The following is a 20,881-nucleotide window of genomic DNA, read 5'->3' on the forward strand; positions in this document are numbered from 1 at the left end:
TCGCTAAGAGGATCGTCGTAAGTTCAGGAGTTTGCTGGGAGTCCGCCGGAGCATCGCCGAGGGTTCGTCAGATGTTCACCGAAAGAAGCGATTGACGCATTGAAACACAATTTGCAGTATTGATATTATAATTGTCGTAGTTAGCATGTAGATTAAGTTAGTTGGGAGGTGATCCCATTAACTTAATCTGGGGCCAATTAGGCCCTTGGCAGACATAAATTAGGATGAATGGATCAGCCCATTCTGTCACAGACAAACTTCTAAACAGGATGTTTGATGTAATGCTTATGTATGTCCGTGTCTTTTGGTATGTTCATGCTTTGTACAGCATGTAGAGGGATGACCGAAGGCTTAATAGTCCCATTTTAGTTGGGTTGGTGGCCGCTTTAGGCTTGTAAATAAAGGTTGTGTCATGTGGACACGTGTGAGAGATTTTCGGTCTGTAATGGACCATTTTACCCTTTGTTGTGTAACTGTTCAGAGCTTGTAAAGTTTGTTTATAATTTGCATTGTCTATAAAGTGTTTTTCGGAGATGTTTGCTTGTGGATCCCGAGTGAGGCGTTTTCTCTATCTTGTTCTCTCTTTTGTGGGTCCTAAGGGACCAGGGGAGGCTGACCTTTGTGGACGAACACGCAAGGGTGCCGCACGACTTAGGCAAAACCAGCTAAGTCCGTGACATATGGTATGAGAGCAGGACAAGCACTCATAGAAACACTTAGCATGCAAACGTGGGGGACCTAGCGGGGCTGCGTTGAGGGCAGTCAGCACACGCACGATCGTTTGGGGGAAAACGAGCATGGAGATGTAGGAAAAAGGAGTCGCTCGGAGGAGCGGGCATCTGAGATTGGCATTCAGAGGAATAACCAACCCTTCGCGCAAGAGGCACCACGAGAATAGATAAGCTTGGAAGAATGTGAAGCACATAAAGGTTGGGATGGTTGAGTTTGAGCTACGGCTCAACATTGACAACTATACTTGATGGTGCTCAAGGCAAGCAAGGCACTTGGTAAAGGATGAGACCATCCAAGGTGGAATGAGTTGCTCAACAACCAAAAGAGTTATGCAAAGCTCACAAAGGTGAGGGGAATTGCTAGCTCGAAGAATTTGGTACTCATGTAGGGGCTTGTATGCGGACGATGGAATGTTCGTGGCCATCCCAAGGTGACCGAAACTCGGCGCCATGGAGCCTTGAAATTTCTCTTCGGCATGTGAAGGATACGTCCGTACGAGGCTGAAGGGTACAACTAGTTCAGCATGTTGCTAGGCCTTGAGGGGTGCAGCGGGGGCTGTATTGACGTAGAGTCGCAATCTAGCAAGTGCATTTGCAGGAGACAAAATAATGCACAGTTTGTTCAGCAGATCGGAGTAGTCCAAGGGGATGGTGGTCTCCGAAATGAAGAGAGATGTTGCTCCAACGGGACAGTTATCCAAGAGGGATAAGTCCCGGATCTCTAGAGGGAGAATCATGTGGGATGGATCTCACAAGTTGAGGAGGAGTACCTCAACTAACAACAACTCCACGAAGGTCAATGGACTGAGCAAGCGGCGAGGAGTCGTCGCATGATCTCGCTAGAGAGAATGCATTGGTGGATGCATTGCGAGATCAAGTGGGGGAACGACCCAAAGCAACACAAATGAAGGCACACTTGGAGTCGATATGGAGATCGGACTCAAGGGAGGGCTGACCCGTGGAATAGTGGACGTGAGGGCCACCATCAACTCAATGCAAAAACGAGGAGCGGAACAACTTGGGTGTAACCTGGCGAAGTACCCAAGCCGCATGAAGGGAGCCAGTGTAGCAGATGGAACATAGAGCAGAGGCATAGTGCTTTCCTTGGACAGAGGTCAAGGACATGAACTCTTGAAGAGGCAAGAGCAGGATCATGTTGTTCCATGGGTCATTCATTCTAATGGAGCGGACTCATCTTGCATGGTGCCAAAGACGAAGGGAGCTTCTGGGCACATGTACGTTATCTCGGAGGAGCATTTGATGGAGGAACTAAGGCAACTCAATTTGCGGAGGCGAAGTTGGGTTCAGAAGGCCTTAGCATGGGGCAAGAGGACGCAGAGGCAGGTACTCTTGAAGAATATGCCACAGTGTTGCCATTCAAGTTGCTATAAAGGAAGCGGTGCACAGCGAAGATTGTGCTGGTAGGGGTAGAGGCCCAGGATCCATACAATGGTGCACTAATTGCAGTGAAATCGGGGAACTTCGGGAGCTACTAGGCGATGGACTGTCCTAGAGCGGTGCTTCATCTTGGTGTGACCCAAGAGTGGGTGGATGAAGGTCGATTGCCAAAGGAGCAAACAAAATCGAAGGTGGAAGAGGCCCTGCGATGTATTGGCAAAGGCCACACATGGAGGGACCACAATTCGAGTTCATCCCACAAGGATCAGAATGCAATGGAGATGTCATCAGGAGGCGACATGGTGCAGTGGATCGTGGTAGAACAATTCGTGGCAATGCGATACACACAATCTTGCCTCGTGAGGGACAAGATCATACGGAGGTATGATCGGGAGCTACTGGAAGCTCCACTTCAGTGAACAACACGACGGTAAGAAGGGCTATGGATTCAAGGAGTGAAGGTCATGGTACCGCAGAGGCGGGTCTTCCGTGCGTGCATCGAATTTTACATTGGATGAAAGCCTTGGTCATCAGCATATGGGGGCTATGTTCCACCAAGGGAAAAGTTCGAATGCAAGTATCAGTGAGTCCCATAGGAGGGACTTGATCATACATCGGTATGATCGAAGCAGTTGGAGAGTTGGACTGCTCCAGAGCTCACATTCGCTTAAGGGAGCCCGACAAGTCAGAGGACAAGGTCGAGTAAGCGAACGTTGCTACCAAAGAAGCTAAAGAGAATAGAATCAGTGCAAACCCTACAACGTGATGGCAGAGGCCATGCATGGGAGTTGCAATCTATCTTTCCATCGACCAAAGGGAGCTGCTTGGAGAACACAAAGGTGTTGAAGCAGGGGGTCGAAAGGGGCCAGGAAGCAACGACGAGTCCAGAGGGACTTAGCTACCCAAAATCAAGCATCAGTTAGAATGGAGGTGGACTCGGAGGAGTACCACAGAGGCATGTCTACTGATTGTGAAGAAAAGGGATGCAGATGCGAGTCGATGGATAGTAGTGCCATGGGCATGGCAGCGCCATGGTATCGCAGAGGCGGGACTTCCGTGAAAGTCATTGATCCCTTGCTCTCATGGAGGGAGAGCGCTTGGTCGTGAAAGGGGCCGAGGAGGTGGAGCATGCAGAGGCAAACCCCAAGTACCGAGACAAGGCTAAAGGGCAGAGGCCAAGGAACTTCGTAAGACCGGTGTCAATGAGTTTTTCATCAAGATAGCCGAAAGTGAAGGACTTCGGGTCATGCAAGAGTGCACGACCAAGGAACGAAGTAGTCAGTACGCGGTGCTATACCTTCGCTACTCAGGGGAGTAGGCGGCAGGGTTGATGGAGAAGACGGTACAATCCCAGAGGCGACCAAATCTATTAGAGAATTACTTCAAGTTGGGGTGAAAACTTCCTGCATTCCAGAAGTTCAATGGCATTGAGATGGTGAATCATAGTAGCTAACTCAACGCAAGGAGTGCAAACACTTCAAGTGCTTCAGAATTGTGAGCAAAGAGCAGGCGAAGGCCAGTAACCAGCTCAATGCATGGAGTACAACCTCGAGGAGGGGGGCGAAGTCAAGTAACCTTTGCCTTCTCAACTCTTAAGAGAATGGGCAAAACCGAGTACCCCAATTCTCTTATCTATCCAGCAAAGGAGCTCTACATATGTTCAAAGACCCTTCGAAGATAATGGAAGACAATAGTTGTCAAATCCTCACCAATGGTGATCAGTGTTACTGAGAGTAGATTGTCTGCTTCATTTCCCAACAAAATGCCAATCGAAAGCGGAAGTGATGCGAACCTACTTGGATGTGACAACTAAGTGAAAGAAGAGTCAATGAGCAAATTTTGTGGAGGAAGGACCCAAATCTTCAGAAGTTTGTGAGACGATGCTCGTTAAAAGCTCCAACAAGCATCCATCCAGTTCAAACAGCATGAGACATTTGAGAGACTGGCGTAGTAAGGATGGTCTTTTCCTTCATCTGGAGGATCCGCAAGAACCAACAGGGATCAACACAACTCAGCTAACCCCACACTAGAGTCAGAGTCATTAGCGAGTTAAAGCAGCATGGCGGATCAAAGGTTCGACTACTCAAAAAATAGTAGCGGAGAGCAATTGGGAGCCAAGAGACACACTGCAGCTAGAGCAGAAGATTGAAGACTCAGCAAAGGCGAGGAGTTGTAGTGTCGACAAAGGCTTCGACGAGGACGTCGAAGGAATAAGTGGGAGAGAATGTCACGGACAAACTTCTAAATAGGATGTTTGATGTAATGCTTATGTATGTCCGTGTCTTTTGGTATGTTCATGCTTTGTACAGCATGTAGAGGGACGGCCGAAGGCTTAATAGTCCTATTTTAGTTGGGTTGGTGGTCGCTTTAGGCTTGTAAATAAAGGTTGTGTCATGTGTGTTGAATCTCGGATTTTGATGATGAAGTCAATTGTCATTTGTTGTCTAATCTATGTGTTGAGATAAGTGTGCAGGATTAACTATGATGAAAGCTAGACAAGCAGTAGGAGTTGCGCCGGAGTCAAGACAATGATCACGTTAGGAGTTCAAGAGCTTGACGGAAGTCCGGACGGTCGTCGGAGGTTCTGCGGGAACAGATCCGAGAAGTCCAGGAGCTTGCCAAAAGAAGCTCGTCATAACTCGCCAAGTGGATCGTCACAAGTCCAGGAGTTTGCCGAAAGTCCGCAGGAGCATCACCGAGGGTTCATCGGATGATCGACGGAAGTTCGCCGGAAACTCGCCGGAAGAAGCGATTGACGCACCGGAGCAAGCTGCAGAAATTGTCTTAGGATTAATCGTAGTTAGCACATTGATTAAGTTAAAAATGGGAGGTGATCCCATTAGCTTAATCTTGGGGCAATTGGGCCCCTGAAAAACCAAAATTGGGCCGAATGGAGCTAATCATTCGGACCCTGATTGCACCAGGAGGTGCAACCGCCCAAGCCAGGAGGTGGCACCGCTTGAGCTAAGTCTCCCAGGGAGACTGGGCGGTGCAACCGCCCTAGCCAGGAGGTGGCACCGCCTGGGCTCAGTCTCCGAGCGAGACTGGACGATGCAACCTCCCCTGACAGAGAGGTTGCACCGCTTGAGCTCGGTCTTCGAGCTCTGGCAAGTGGTGCAACTACCTCAGTCAGGAGGTGGCACCGCCTGGGGCTCAATCTCCGAGCCAGACTAGGCGGTGCAACCGCCCTTGACAGAGAGGTGCAACCACCTAGGCTCAGTCTTCGAGCTCTGCCAAGCGGTGCAACCGCTCCAGTCAGGAGGTGCAACCGCCTGATCCCGGAATTCCGGGATTTGATCGTTTTGAGCTCCAAATTTGAACTGGGTTGGGGCCTATAAATACCCCACCCATTCAGCACTGAAAAGATATAGATCTACCCCGAAATCTTGATCTTTTCTGTGATTCTAAGAGCTCAAATTTGTGTAAAGTCCAAAAGTTCTCCTCTTTCTGTTCTTCAAGTCTTGAGTTGTAAAGAGAGGAGAGAAAGGTTCTGTAAGGGTTGTCTCCTGAGCCCGTCAAAAGGAGTGAAACTGTAAAAGGGCAGTTGGCCTTCGCCTATTGAAGGAAGGCCTCTAGTTGACGTCGGTGACCTCGTCGGTGGAGGAAGCCAAAAGTGGAGTAGGTCAAGGCTGACTGAACCACTCTAATTCTCGGTTTCCATTTATTTTGAGCACTTTATCATTTCTGCAAACCTCCTAAATATCTACTGCCTTCTGCGCTTTTACAAACGAGCTTCTAAGTTCAGATCTTTCCGAATCTGCGTTTAGACGTAAATCAGAGTTTTCGTACGATTATTACATTGCAGTTTACATTTACGTTATAACTCCAATAATTACTGCAAACTGCCTTCTGTGGATTTATAGAACATATCTAAGTTCTGATCTTTTCTAATCTGCATTTAGATGTAAATCGGAGTTTTCGTACGATCATTACATTGCAGTTTACGTTTACGTTTTAACTCCAGTTATAACTGCATACTGGCTTCTGCGCATTTATAAAACGCATCTCAAAGTTCAGTATCTTCAAAATCAGCATTTAGACGTAAACTACGTTTAGACGTAAAACTGCGTTTAGACGCAAACTGCGTTTAGACGTAAACTACGTTTAGACGTAAAACTGCGTTTAGACGCAAACTGTGTTTAGACGTAAACTGTGTTTAGACGCAAACTGCGTTTAGACGTAAATAGCGTTTAGATGTAAACTGCACTTAATCTTAAGTAATCTTAAAATCAACTTTTACATCGAAATCGTTTTTATCGAACGAACGCAGCTTTCGGTTTTAATCGCAGAAAAATTTTCGCTGCACTAATTCACCCCCCCCCCTCTTAGTGCTCTCGATCCTAACAATTGGTATCAGAGCAAGGTTAACTCTCTAACGGATTAAAACCCAAGAGAGATAGCATACGCCGGAAACCAAGAGGGTCATTCTATTACACGTCCACCCATGTTTAGTGAGACGGACTAAACCTACTGGAAGACCCGAATGAGGATCTTTCTTATTTCTATGGATTTTGAACTGTAGAATCTTATCGAAAATGGATTTTTGAAGTCTTCTCTTCCAATGATCGATTGGAATGAATTGGAGAAGAAGGTTTTTGCTCTTAATGCAAAGGCTATGAATGCCTTATTTTGTGCACTTGATAAAAATGAGTTTAACCGTGTTTCAACTTGTGAAACTGCATTTGATATTTGGCACACACTCGAAGTGACTCATGAAGGCACAAGTAGAGTAAAAGAGTCAAAAATCAATTTGCTGTTACATTCTTTCGAACTTTTTCGGATGAAACCGAGTGAAACCATTAGCGACATGTTTACCCGTTTCACGGATGTCGTCAACGGTCTAAAAGGACTCAGAAAAAGCTTTTCGGATTTTGAGCTTGTTAATAAGATGCTAAGATCCCTTCCTAAGAGTTGGGATCCAAAAGTCACTGCTATTCAAGAGGCAAAAGATTTGCGCAACTTCCCTCTTGAAGAACTAATCGGGTCATTAATGACCTACGAGATGACTTGTAAAGCTCATGAAGAGTAAGAAGACATCCTTCCAAAGAACAGGAAGGATATGGCACTTAAAACTTCAGAATGCCACTTGAGAGAAAACTCAAGTGATGAGGACTATGACGATGACTTAGCACTTCTAACAAGAAAATTTAAAAAATTCTTTAAAAGAAACAAGTTTAAGAATGACGCAAAAAATAAACTTGAACCCAAGAAGGACCAAGTTATCTACTATGAATGCAAAAAGTCGGGACACTATAAAAGTGATTGTCCCCAAGTCAAAAGGAGAACATCAAAGAAGAATGCGCTTCAAGCAACATGGGATGATTCAAGCACGTCCAAAGAAAAGGAGTCCAACACCAAGCAAGTTGCTCATTATGCCTTAATAGCCATCGGAGATGAGGTAACAAATTTAATAGATGCAGATTTATCATTTGATGAATTATTAAATGCTTTTCATGAATTATTTGATGAATGTAAGACTATTAGTAGAAAGTACAAATTGCTAAAAAAGGAGTATGATAGTCTTATTTGTAATTTCGATAAGTTTAAAGCTGAACATCATGATAATTTAAGTTCATGCATCAAATGACATGATCTAGAAGCTCTCCAAAAAGAAAACTTGCTACTTAAGGACACCTTGAAGAAATTCGAGGTTGGTAGCAAGTCATTGAACATGATCCTTGCAAATAAGGGTCACGTTCCAAAAAGAAATGGAATTGGATTTGTGAGGAGTCCTCACCAAAGTCCAACCACCTTCATAAAAGGCTCCATCTTACATGTTCGACATCAAAATAAATGTAACTTTTGTTGCAAATTTGGACACAAGACACATTGTTGTCCATTCAAGAAAATAAGTCCAAATAAATTGATTTGGGTTCCTAAAGGAATCATGATAAATTCTATACTACATGATAGATCTATTTGTGAGGCACCCAAAAGCAAATGGATACCTAAAAATCATCCCTTCCTGTAAAAACATTAAAATTTTAGGTTGGAGCAAGAAATAATATTCTGCTCCTTAATTCAAAAAGGAACTCGCTATGTTTAAATAACAAGTGGAAATCATGAAGTCACAAATGCGATTTGGATACAACCTTATTTGACTTTTCAGAATTAGAAACGTATGATTCACAAATTCACATATCCCCTTGATCTTCGAACCTATCAATTTCATTCATTCATCATCTTCGGATCCAACCTTGTATTATGAAGAAACTAAGTATGTCATGAACTTGAAAGGGTTACCAACTTGAACAAACTATCACAAACATGTGTACGACATTGAAAGTATGCATGTTATAAGATCTATCTTGATCGCACAAGAGTCTTTGCCTTAAAATAAAAATACGTAGAAAAGTTAATTGGTCTGACTGAAAATTCTTCTCAAGACAAAAAGACTCCCAGATCAAATCACGCTGATCAGAACAAAGTAATCACTGCCAGCAAGCGGTGGCACCTCCCCAACTGGCGGTGGCACCTCCAGCTCTCACGGGTTGCCAGTGGTTGCACCGCTCCAGCTAGAGGTGCAACCGCCCGCAACTCTGCCCCTTTTTAACCCGAGCTAGGGTCGGTGGTGAAACCGACCCCAACTCACTCCCTTTCCTCCTCCACTCTTCCAAGCCTCCTCCATCCCCATTTCACCCTGTTTAGCATCCCAAATACCCCTCATTTCGGAGCAAAACATCAACAATCCTTCCCCTCTTGAAGATTTCACTAAGGTACTCTCCAAGAACCCCTTAAACTCTGTTTTTTCCTTCATTTACTCTTGCTTATCATTATCCCTCTAAACAGCAGTAGTTATGGGATCTAGAAGATCCTCAAGGGACAAGGGAAAGAGGAGATTAGTAGAAGATTTTGTTCTCACCCTTTTTGATTCAAAAAACCATGCTGAAAAATTTTTCTCTTTCGAACTTAGGAGTGTCAATAAGGGAAAATACGTAGATCTGAATGAACTAAGAGGCTTAGAGACTATCCAATGGTTTGCAAACCTAGATCTACTTCCAATCTTGTAAATTAACGAACCCATCTATCCAATACTAGTTAGATTGTTTTACAATAACATACAAATAGATGATGAAGAAAGAATGTCCACCTATCTTTTAGGACAACACATCTCAATCACTGATAGATTCATTTGTGACATGATAGACATTCCCATAAAAAGCATAGGACTTTACTTTAGAGGATCATGGGATGATGAAACTATTGGAACATCCTATGTTAAAGCCTTAGGAACAATCTTTGCCAATCCCAACTTAGCATTTGTTCCTAAAAGTTGTGAACATCTACTGCCTTTAAACACTAAGATACTTCATCATATCCTGACTAGCATAATTCTTCCCAAACAATACCAACATGATGAAGTGAGTCAATTAGAATTGGGAACTATGTATTTGATCATGAAGGAACATGACATCTATCTTGGTTATCTTATCCAACAAAACATGTTAGAATTATCTAAGAAAGACATGATGCTCCCATATGGTGGTATAATCACTAGAATAATGAAAGCTTATGACATTCTAATACCACCAGAAGAAGAAGTAATAAAAGTAGATAGATTTAGCATAATAAACAAAAATCTACTTCACCGACTAAGATGTTATTATAGAAATGGTAACTGGGTTAGAATGTCAAGAAGAACTGATCCCCCTCAACCTGAACCAGAACCGAAAACACCAGTATTTAGGGGTACCCAATCTCCTCCGAACTATCCCTTTGAGGAAAGACATCCATTTGAGCAAACTCATACATCATCTATCGAAGATATTGGGATTCGGATGGACCGATTCGAACAAAGACAAGAACAGATTGAACAACGACAAGATCAAATCCTATCTGAGCTGCAGCAAATTCATCATCAATTTGACTCCTTGTTTAGGCACTATAATTTTCCACCTCATGAGTGAGCTCCTTGTATGAACATCTGTTGTTGTTGTAAACTCCTTATGTTACTCACCATGATGTGCTTTGTCTTGATATGGTTTTGAACATCTATCGTGGTAAACATATGTCTTGTGCTTTGTGGTAAGTATAAACTAAAAGGTTATCTCGGATTTTATGGTATCATTTCTTTTCGGAATGTTGATGTGTCCGAATAGATAAACTAGTTAAAATTATTATTATTATTTTTTTGGACTTTATTGAATGATCAAATCACTTGATTGTCATTACATGGGTTGAAATGTTTTGTCTTCATGATTATATTTGAAAATCTGTAATCTTGTCCGAATGCATCTCATTACCCAAAAGCTATAAATCAGATTTTCTCATGCACTTTTATAAAAAATATGTTTCTGAAATAAATTTGATGAAGTGATTCCTGCGTATGAATTCCATCTTGAAATATCTTTACTTGCACAAAGGATTGTAACAAAAAGGGAGAAGAAGTATTCAAAGCAATCTATGTATCATGCCTTACTTTATATGCTTGATAACTTGCTTTCCTAAATTACCATGCTTTTTGTTGATGACAAAGGGGGAGAAATATATGAATTGATGCTTGATGCTATAAACACTAATGCTATGATTATGCCATGCTTGCATCACCAAGAGATATATGAACAGATGCTATAATTTGCATTATGTCTTGAGTTGATACCTTACCATGTGAAGAAATGCAACACTTGCTAAACTATTTGAAATGTGTACATCATGTAATGATATCAAAATATTACTTCACAGCTTTACATGTTGATATTCAACTACATGATGAATAGTTACAATCACCATCATATAAAATCTGATGATGGATGTCAAGTCTTGACATCATTCTTAGAAAGGTACATCATGATGGGTATCATGATGGGAGTATTGATAAGTTCAAATGATCTAACTTATCAATATGTCGCTTGAATTCTTAGGTCTAGAATTCAAGATTGACTTATCTCAATTATAGCATATAGACAGGGAGAGTTAAGGATAACTCCATTATCAATTGATTGTCATCATCAAAAAGGGGGAGATTGTTGAATCTCGGATTTTGATGATGAAGTCAATTGTCATTGGTTGTCTAATCTATGTGTTGAGATAAGTGTGTAGGATTAACTACGATGAAAGCTAGACAAGCAGCAGGAGTTGCACCGGAGTCAAGACAATGATCACGTTGGGAGTTCGAGAGCTTGACGGAAGTCCGAACGGTCATTGGAGGTTCTGCGGGAACAGATCCGAGAAGTCTAGGAGCTTGCCAAAAGAAGCTCGTCATAACTCGCCAAGTGGATCGTCGCAAGTCCAGGAGTTTGCCGGAAGTCCGCAGGAGCATCACCGAGGGTTCATCGGATGATCGACGGAAGTTCGCCGGAAACTCGCTGGAAGAAGCGATTGACGCACCGGAGCAAGCTGTAGAAATTGTCTTAGGATTAATCGTAGTTAGCACATTAATTAAGTTGAAAATGGGAGGTGATCCCATTAGCTTAATCTTGGGGCAATTGGGCCCCTGAAAAACCAAAATCGGGCCGAATGGAGCTAACCATTCGGACCCTGATTGCACCAGGAGGTGCAACCGCCCAAGCCAGGAGGTGGCACCGCCTGAGCTAAGTCTCCTAGGGAGACTGGGCGGTGCAATCGCCCCAGCCAGGAGGTGGCACCGCCTGGGCTCAGTCTCCGAGCGAGACTGGGCGGTGTAACCTCCCTTAATAGAGATGTAGCACCGCCTGAGCTCGGTCTTCGAGCTCTGGCAGGCGGTGCAACCGCCTCAGTCAGGAGGTGGCACCGCTTGGGGCTCAGTCTCCAAGCCAGACTAGGCGGTGCAACCACCCCTGACAAAGAGGTGCAACCGCCTGGGCTCAGTCTTCGAGCTCTGCCAGGCGGTGCAACTGCTCCAATCAGGAGGTGTAACCGCCTGATCCCGAAATTCTGGGATTTGATCATTTTGAGCTCCAAATTTAAATTGGGTTGGGGCCTATAAATACCCCACCCATTCAGCACTGAAAAGATATAGACCTACACTGAAATCTTGATCTTTTCTGTGATTCTAAGAGCTCAAATTTGTGTAAAGTCCAAAAGTCCAAAAGCTCAAATTCTTCAAGTCTTGAGTTGTAAAGAGAGGAGAGAAAGGTTCTGTAAGGGTTGTCTCCTGAGCCCATCAAAAGGAGTGAAACTGTAAAAGGGCAGTTGGCCTTCGCCTATTGAAGGAAGGCCTCTAGTTGATGTCGGTGACCTCGTCGGTGGAGGAAGCCAAAAGTGGAGTAGGTCAAGGCTGACCGAACCACTCTAAATCTCGGTTTGCATTTATTTTGAGCACTTTATCATTTCTGTAAACCTCCTAAATATCTACTGCCTTCTACGCTTTTACAAACGAGCTTCTAAGTTCAGATCTTCCTAAATCTGCGTTTAGATGTAAATCGGAGTTTTCGTACGATCATTACATTATAGTTTACATTTACGTTATAACTCCAATAATTACTGCAAACTGCCTTTTGTGGATTTATAGAACATATCTAAGTTTTGATCTTTCCGAATCTGCATTTAGACGTAAATCGGAGTTTTCGTACGATCATTACATTGCAGTTTACATTTACATTTTAACTCCTATTATAACTGCATACTAGCTTCTGCGCATTTATAAAACGCATCTCAAAGTTCAGTATCTTCAAAATCAGCATTTAGACGTAAACTACGTTTAGACATAAAACTACGTTTAGACGCAAACTGCGTTTAGACGTAAACTATGTTTAGACGTAAAACTGCGTTTAGACGCAAACTGCGTTTAGACGTAAACTGCGTTTAGACGTAAACTGCGTTTAGACGCAAACAACGTTTAGACGTAAATTGCACTTAATCTTAAGTAATCTTAAAATCGGCTTTTACATCGAAATCGTTTTTATCGAACGAACGTAGCTTTCGGTTTTAATCATAGAAAAATTTCCGCTGCACTAATTCACCCCCCCCCCCCCCACCTCTTAGTGCTCTCGATCCTAACAATGTGGACACGTGTGAGAGATTTTTGGTCTATAATGGACCATTTTACCCTTTATTGTGCAACTGTTCAGAGCTTGTAAAGTTTGTTTGTAATTTGCATTGTCTATAAAGTGTTTTTCGGAGATGTTTGCTTTTGGATCCCGAGTGAGGCGTTTTCTCTATCTTGTTCTCTCTTTTGTGGGTCCTAAGGGACTAGGGGAGGCTTTGGAGAGGCTGACCTTTGTAGACGGACAAGCAAGGGTGCCGCACCACTTAGGCAAAACCAACTAAGTCCGTGACAATTCAGACCTAGAATTCCTGGCCGATGATGGCACCGCCTAGGAGACTCGGTCTCCCAAGAGATCTGGGCAGTAGTACCGCCGACAATTATTACTGTCATCGGTGGTACAACCGGTAGTTATTACTGCCAACGATGGTACAACCGGTAGTTATTACTGCCAACGGTGGTACCGCCTGAGCTCGGTCTCCAAGCAATGTCAAGCGGTAATACCGCCCAGATTGTGTGGTAGTACCGCTCAGTGACAGATGACAAGCGGTATTACCGCACAGTTATGGCGATGGTATCGCAAGGACCCCGGAAATCCAAGAATAGATACTTTTGAGCTCCGAATTCAAACTGATTTGGGTCTATATAAACCCCACCCTTTCTTGCATGAATTGGTACCTAAAGCTTACTTTTATTCTGAGTATTTAAGAGCTTAAAAGTGTTATAAAAGGTTAGAGTTCCTCTCCCTCTTTTCTTTCTAAGTCTTGATCATTCAAGAGAAGAGTGAAAACTTGTAAGGGTTGTCTCCTAAGCCCATCAAAAGGAGAAAAGCTGTAAAAGGGTGGTTGGCCTTCGCCTATTGAATGAAGGTCTCTAGTGGACGTCGATGACCTCATCGCAGGAGGAAGCCAAAAGTAGATGTAGGTTAAAATTGACCGAACCACTCTAAATCTTGGTTTGTATTTATATTCTGCTCTTTATCTTAACTGTAAACTGCCTCCGTTGCTTTACATCAACTATACTTCCGTTTGCTCTCAAGTTAAAAATCTTTCTGAAACTATTTTCATACGAAGTTTTTTGAACCAATAAAAGTTTTTCGCTGCACTAATTCACCCCCCCTCAGTACTCTTGATCCTAACACGTATTATGTCACACGTATCATCACTCACGTGATTAGCTTGTAAAGCACTTGTAACTAGCAGATTTGAGATACTGGTGAGTTCCATAGTTGACAAGAAGGGGATGAGAATACCGGTGAAGATATTGGGTAGTAGGTAGGAGTAGAGGGAATGCCCACTAAGCATTACTACACAATAATGGAGGATCATCGAAGAAGTTGGTCAATCATTAGAGAGGGTTAATTAGATCAACTAAATGAAGTAAATCTGCTATAGAAGAATCACGCTAGGAGATCGGTAGGGAAGAGTCGTGCGTCTTCATCTTTAATGCGATACTAAAATCTGAAAGCAAGAAGTAGAAACAAAAAATTGTATAGTAGCAATAGGGAGGGTGAGGAAGAGGAATATTAGTCATATAGATAAGCATGATAGCAACAAACAAGGAGATTTACTTGAAGTAAGAAGACATTGATAGGATGAAAAATTTATTACTAAAGAGATGATTTTATTCATTCGGATAATATGTATTTATATAGAGAAAAAGATTTTTCTCAATTATGTACTCAAATCATACATTTAGATTGATTCTCAAGTCATAAATTAATTAATGATTAGAATATATAAAAAATATGAAATTATTATTAATATATATTATGTTCTTCTAACAGATTCAGTCACGATTTCACTGAACAGTTTTGTTCCAAAGCTGAGATAATCCCTTGCGAGGCTCAGCTAGTATGCCTGCATCTTAAATTTGCACCAGATATTTTGTCTTTAGTAAATTTGCCAGCAATTTTATTCATGGGTGTATTTGTTTCACAGACCAAATTGTAAAATGGTCTTATCTAAGAAACACATGCAGACATATATAGAGAAAGTTTTCGTCATCATCTATGTTTATTCATCTTCAATAGTCGGTTTTAAGATCGGAAGCACGCTCGCAATTAACTGTGATTAGGAGATTGAGCAGGCTATGTAATTGCATTTGCGGAAACTTCAGTGGAAAGTGTTCATTTGGCACTTGGAAGGTTTTCGATCATCTTTGCGTCACAGGAAAAAGCTGTCTCTATCTCAATTTCACTCTAGCTTTTCTTCAGAACAACTTTGTTATTTCTGCAAATGTTCTATGTACGACTGTAAACTGGATCTGAAAACATGGGCGAGTTCTATAACGCGAAACAATGTGTACTGACAAATCCAAGTTCCGAAGTCGACCGTGTGGACCACGTGAAAACGATCGTAGTGTCAAATGTTCTATGCTTGCGCAAGTGTCGGTGGCTTAATATTGGATTATGGTGTTGTTCATAATCCTGCATCCTATAAACACCGACATGATGTCTCTTCATGTTTTGCGGAGTACTCGTGGGAATGGGGAGCAAAAAAAATTCCCCAATCCACACGATTGGTCTGAGATGGCAAATAAGAAAAAGTAAAAAAAAGTAGGTATTGAGGTCGGAGAAATATTCTGATAAAAAGATAGGTAAATAAAGATTTTAAATATATACTGTTACACGCTACTATGATGATTATGATTGCTTTAGTTCTTAAGTAAATAACCAGAAAGCAAGAGAAAGAAATACTGTTGCAATCCTTGAAAAGAAAATGATATATTCAAAGCCTTAGGTTATCATAACGAAAAAGTATTAAGAAACTGTTGATATATAGTGATGAAATTTGATAATATATATATTTCATAAAAAAGATAAAAATAGGACAATGACCGTTTCTCTTATGCAGACATCACGATTAGTGTCCTTTACAAGGCAAAGTATACCTGGCATTTCAAGATGGGTGTAAGCCTACTGCAATAGCCGCACACACAGTGGTGGTGGAGCGAAAGCAGCAGTCTCGGTGATCCTGAAATGTGGGGCCCCCAGGTTGGCCTAAGAACACTTGGGCTATCAAACTTTCCACTCGATCATTAATGCTGCCAGCTGGTAATCACTTGGGGGTCCGAGCAAACATGCGTTGTCCTATTATATTTGTTTATAGTTCGATTCCCTCACTCTTCATTGATCAAGGAGTGACTAAAATTAAATGTCAATGGGCGCTGCGAACCTGGTTATCCGATTTGAATCCCATCCGATGTTTCGGATTCATTCTTATAATTAAATCGATTAAATAATTAAATCAATTTTAAATATTATGCTCGGACTTTGATATCCCATATCATTTCATATTTTACAGTAAAAAATAACAGTATAATCTTAAATTTGGTCAATCATGCATACCTCAACTATTTAATTATGCATATAATCTTCTAATTGTGTCCGGAGAGACTTCCTCTGCATAGATGAGGCCTAAATCTAAAGGCTATAATAATAAAACAAAAAGCACCACGTTATGTGATTTTTAAACTCCCACTAATACCATTGCTTTCTATTAAGCTCTAATCTCTCCCGTTCTCTTCCGAGCCTCGGAGGTAAGCCGAAGAAGGAAGAGGAGGAAGGGGGCGATGGACGCGTTCTACTACTCGGTTTTTGGCGGGCTCGCGGCGGTGGTGGCGGCGATGGAGCTGAGCAAGACGAGCAGAGACCGGGTTGCCACCTCCTCCCCCTTCAACGCCTTCAAGAACAACTACCTCCTCGTCTACTCCCTAATGATGGGTTCGTTGGCCTCCCCTCAAGTATTGCATTTAACTCGGACAAGAGGAAAATCCTTCATTTTATAGATTGATCTTCCGAATCCATTCGCAGATCTGACTTTGCTTTTCCTCATTCTTTCTCGGAGGGCTCTCTAAACTTCTTGATCTCTTTCTTTTCCAAAGACTATAGCAATGGGATTTCTCGCATCGTTCGGTGATGTGGCGCTTTTGGATCTTGGTCTATCTTTTTTTTCCTTTCATTTTGGGTTTAATGCTGGAACTGAAGTGTCAGTGTAATTTAGATCTGAGAGGTGGATAGTGATTTAGATCAGCAGATCTTGACCAATCAATTGCTGGTTTAGTTTTCTATGTACATGTGACTTGGGCTAATCTTGGTCTTGTTTTCGTTGTTTTCAGCTGGTGATTGGTTGCAGGGTCCTTATGTCTACTACCTCTACAGTCAGTATGGCTTTGACAAGGGAGACATCGGCCGGCTCTTCATTGCAGGATTTGGGTCTTCCATGCTGTTCGGGACGATAGTGGGATCCTTAGCTGACAAACGGTGAGACTTTTCTTGTCGATTTGCTTTGTCACTTCCTTTTCCTCATCGATTTGCTTGGTCTTTTATGAAAGATGTCCGGGGTTGTTTTTAATCGAGTGCAGGGGTCGTAAGAGGGCATGTGTCACCTACTGCATCACATATATTCTTAGCTGCATTACTAAGCATTCTCCTGAGTACAAAGTTTTGATGGTCGGTCGTATACTGGGAGGAATTTCTACGTCGCTGCTCTTCTCGGCATTTGAGTCATGGCTTGTTGCAGAACATAATAAGGTGAGGATGAGAAACTGCTACTAGAGCATTAAGGTTATGATCTATCAAAGTTTTATAGTTTATAATGAGATTTTGCTCAACTCTGAAACTGTTTAGCTACTGGACCAAGATGAGCTGTTAAACTTGTAGGTTTGTGATATACATACCTATTTGTTTCTTAGAAGGATCCATGTCATTCTCAATTGCACTGATCTTGGCTCTTGCTTTATCTTCTCTTCTATAAGATATCCTTATATGTAAGCAGCCATCATTTTTACTCTTTCGACTTATTAGATATAGTCCTACGTTTCTTTTTCTGTATGGGCTTGTCTATTTTTTCTCCTCTCTTTTTAGTCTCTAAGCTTGTCATTCAACTTGTTCTTTTGCTCCTTTTCTTCTGGTGGATATATTTTCCTGAATAGATCTTGATGGCATCAAAATAAATAGCAGTGAGTTTTATGCATTATATTCACTCGTTCCAGATTTGATGTAATTGTCTTCTAAACATTTTCTTTCCATTATTTTAAGTGATGTAAAACTTGGAGAAACACTTCAAACGTGATCAAAAGAATAAGAAAGTACACTTTTCAGTAGCTAAGGTACTAATCTGACCAGTCTTAATAGTATAGGTTTCTTCTGCAGTTAGTGTTATTGTTCTTTGTGCAAGTTATGAATTGCCATCATCCATAATGTGATCTAGAGCTACTGATCCATTGGATCTACTTGATCACTACTAGACTGAACATTTATATATTGTTAAAAGATAAGTTTCCTAGTTCTTCTGATGAAGTGGTTGTTGCCCTCGTGCAGAGAGGTTTTGATCCACAGTGGTTGTCAGTAACTTTCGCGAAGGCTATATTTCTTGGCAATGGTCTTATCGCCATTGTCTCTGGACTTTTTGCCAATTTATTGGCTGATAATTTAGGATTTGGTCCTGTGGCTCCATTTGATGCTGCTGCATGCTGCCTTGCCATAGGCATGGCCATTATCTTGTCATCCTGGAGTGAGAATTATGGAGATCCTTCTGATAGCAAAGACTTGATTACACAATTCAAAGGTGCTGCTGCAGCCATTGCTTCTGGTAAGTATGATTTAACTTATATTGGCAGCACACAAGAATATCTCTTTGATTTGAGTGCCATCAGTTATTGAAATTACTGCACTAATAACAGATGAGAAAATCGCTTTGCTGGGTGCAATACAATCACTTTTTGAAGGTTCAATGTACACCTTTGTATTCTTGTGGACTCCTGCTTTGAGCCCAAATGATGAGGATATACCTCATGGCTTTATTTTTGCTACATTCATGGTTTCTTCAATGTTGGGAAGCTCCATAGCATCTAGGCTGATGGCTCGTGGGACTCTTAAAGTCGAAAGTTATATGCAGATTGTGTTTGCAATCTCTGCCTTCACTCTGCTACTTCCCATTATCTCTAATGTAAGACTCTTGCTTGGTTGTACTAATTTGCTAGTTCTTTCTGTTTATCTATCAGTATGTGACCTCAATTGCTAATGTTAAACAGTTCTTAGTTGCACCTTCTACTGCAAAGGGTGGTAGCATATCTTTTGGTAGTTGTATCCAACTCCTTGGCTTCTGTGTCTTTGAGGCCTGCGTTGGCATATTTTGGCCATCAATTATGAAGATGAGATCCCAGTACATTCCTGAGGAAGCTAGGAGCACAATTATGAACTTCTTTCGCATTCCCCTCAATATTTTTGTGTGTATCGTACTCTACAATGTAAGTATCAAAATGCTATACTCTGGTATTTGGCTGTACTATGTAAAGAAAGCTTCTAGTTATCTTAGCTTTATTTATTTGCATCATAAATACATACGTCACTAGTAAAAGAAAAGAGTTGCAATGTTAATTTATAAGAGAAGCTATACGTCGCAAATATTTAACTTTTTACTTTTATGCTATCTTGAAGGTAAATGCTTTCCCAATCACTATCATGTTTGGAATGTGCTCTATCTTCCTTTTCATGGCCTCGGTCTTGCAAAGGCGGCTTATGGTGGTTGCCGAGAGCCACAAATCAAGTATGATGCATATTAGTTGGATTATTAAATGTAATATTGGACATTTCTTGTCTCATCTTTTTGATTGGACAATTTATGCCAAGCAAATTTGTCTCGTTAACTCACCAACACAGCTGCTACGTTCTTACCATGGATGATTTTCTTCTGCAGAGCCACAAGATTGGACAGGTCTGAAGGAGAGGGATGATGAAGCAGAATCATTGAACATCTGAGTCTAGCAGGCATTAGAGCATCCACAGTGTGTGATAACCAGTGAAACATATGGACGCTTCATTGAACTGACTGTTCTCATCTGGCTAAATGAAGGAAAGGCTATTGATGTTTATAGTACCTTGGAAGGCAGTTGATCTTCCAATTTCATTATGAAGCCACGACATGTTCCCAAATGAGGAATTGATCGTGTTTTGTTCTCTATTTAATTTAGTAACACAGAATAGATATATGTAGCTACTCATGCTTGGAAATCTGGCTTAATCATCATTCATTTTATAATTCATTTGCTGTTGTATCGGCTATTCCAATCTAGTTATTCAGTCTTCAGTTCTACGACGCTCATCAAACATTGGCTTCTGACAATTTGTTTTTTCAAGACATTGGTGTCTATTCAGTTATAAATGTTTTTATGTAAAATATTTAACGCATTAATGGAATATAATGATTGTCCTACTCTGCCTGTTTTCTTCAGGGCATATACAAAATTTTCATTCCGGAAGACTGTCAGGTGTCATAGTTTAGTGGATTTGGATTACTACATTTGTAAATGCATGTATATTTTAGATGCATTGACAAGATAATCTTCTTGATTTAGTAGTTGCACGAAGAGTTCTTCGGATGATTGCATCGACAAATCTTGTATTCCAAAATCCAATATTTCGATTTTGGATAAATGTAATTTTTAATGCCTGTGAGTTTGGATAAATGCGGTTATCATGCATGGAGTGCCGAGGTTATCCTCACTCTCGCATCAACCATAAAAGAACGATAATAATTAAAACCCAAAAAAAGAAAAAAAAAGTTGAGGCATTGCATACCTTTCAGCAATGTTGCATATTCCTGTTAATGTTGCTGTCTGAACGATGATGATGGAGAGGATAGAATGATCATTTAGAAAAAGATAGAATTTCTTAAAGTTAGGATTTTATCTTAAAAATTTTCAAAGTTATGAGCTTTTCTACGATTTTAGCCAAGAACCTAATCCAACTTATAACGACATTGGTTGGTAGCTCTTTTTATGACTTTTCTTATTTTTAGGTAAAAATAAGAGATCCATCTAACTTTAGAAGAGAATGAACATATGA

At 41.3% G+C, this 20,881-nt stretch overlaps 1 protein-coding gene across 1 annotated transcript; it reads left to right on the forward strand.

The window, feature by feature from the left end:
- The first annotated feature begins 16,510 nt into the window (after positions 1–16,510).
- Positions 16,511–20,079, forward strand: LOC135648706 (uncharacterized). The gene is made up of 8 exons (XM_065166606.1): positions 16,511–16,756; positions 17,152–17,296; positions 17,398–17,566; positions 18,356–18,626; positions 18,718–18,983; positions 19,069–19,284; positions 19,475–19,583; positions 19,734–20,079. Exons 1-8 carry the CDS (start codon positions 16,606–16,608, stop codon positions 19,793–19,795), a joined length of 1,389 nt encoding a protein of 462 aa, XP_065022678.1. The 5' UTR covers positions 16,511–16,605; the 3' UTR covers positions 19,796–20,079.
- Positions 20,080–20,881: the final 802 nt, after the last annotated feature.

This window comes from Musa acuminata, chromosome BXJ3-9, assembly GCF_036884655.1.
Source record: "Musa acuminata AAA Group cultivar baxijiao chromosome BXJ3-9, Cavendish_Baxijiao_AAA, whole genome shotgun sequence".
Lineage (NCBI taxonomy): Eukaryota > Viridiplantae > Streptophyta > Magnoliopsida > Zingiberales > Musaceae > Musa > Musa acuminata.

Coding starts and splice junctions, on each gene's coding strand:
- LOC135648706 (XM_065166606.1), top strand. CDS start 16,606: ATGGACGCGTTCTACTACTCGGTTTTTGGCGGGCTCGCGGCGGTGGTG. Junction 16,757..17,151: donor CGTCTACTCCCTAATGATGG/GTTCGTTGGCCT, acceptor CGTTGTTTTCAG/CTGGTGATTGGTTGCAGGGT. Junction 19,285..19,474: donor TGTGTATCGTACTCTACAAT/GTAAGTATCAAA, acceptor GCTATCTTGAAG/GTAAATGCTTTCCCAATCAC.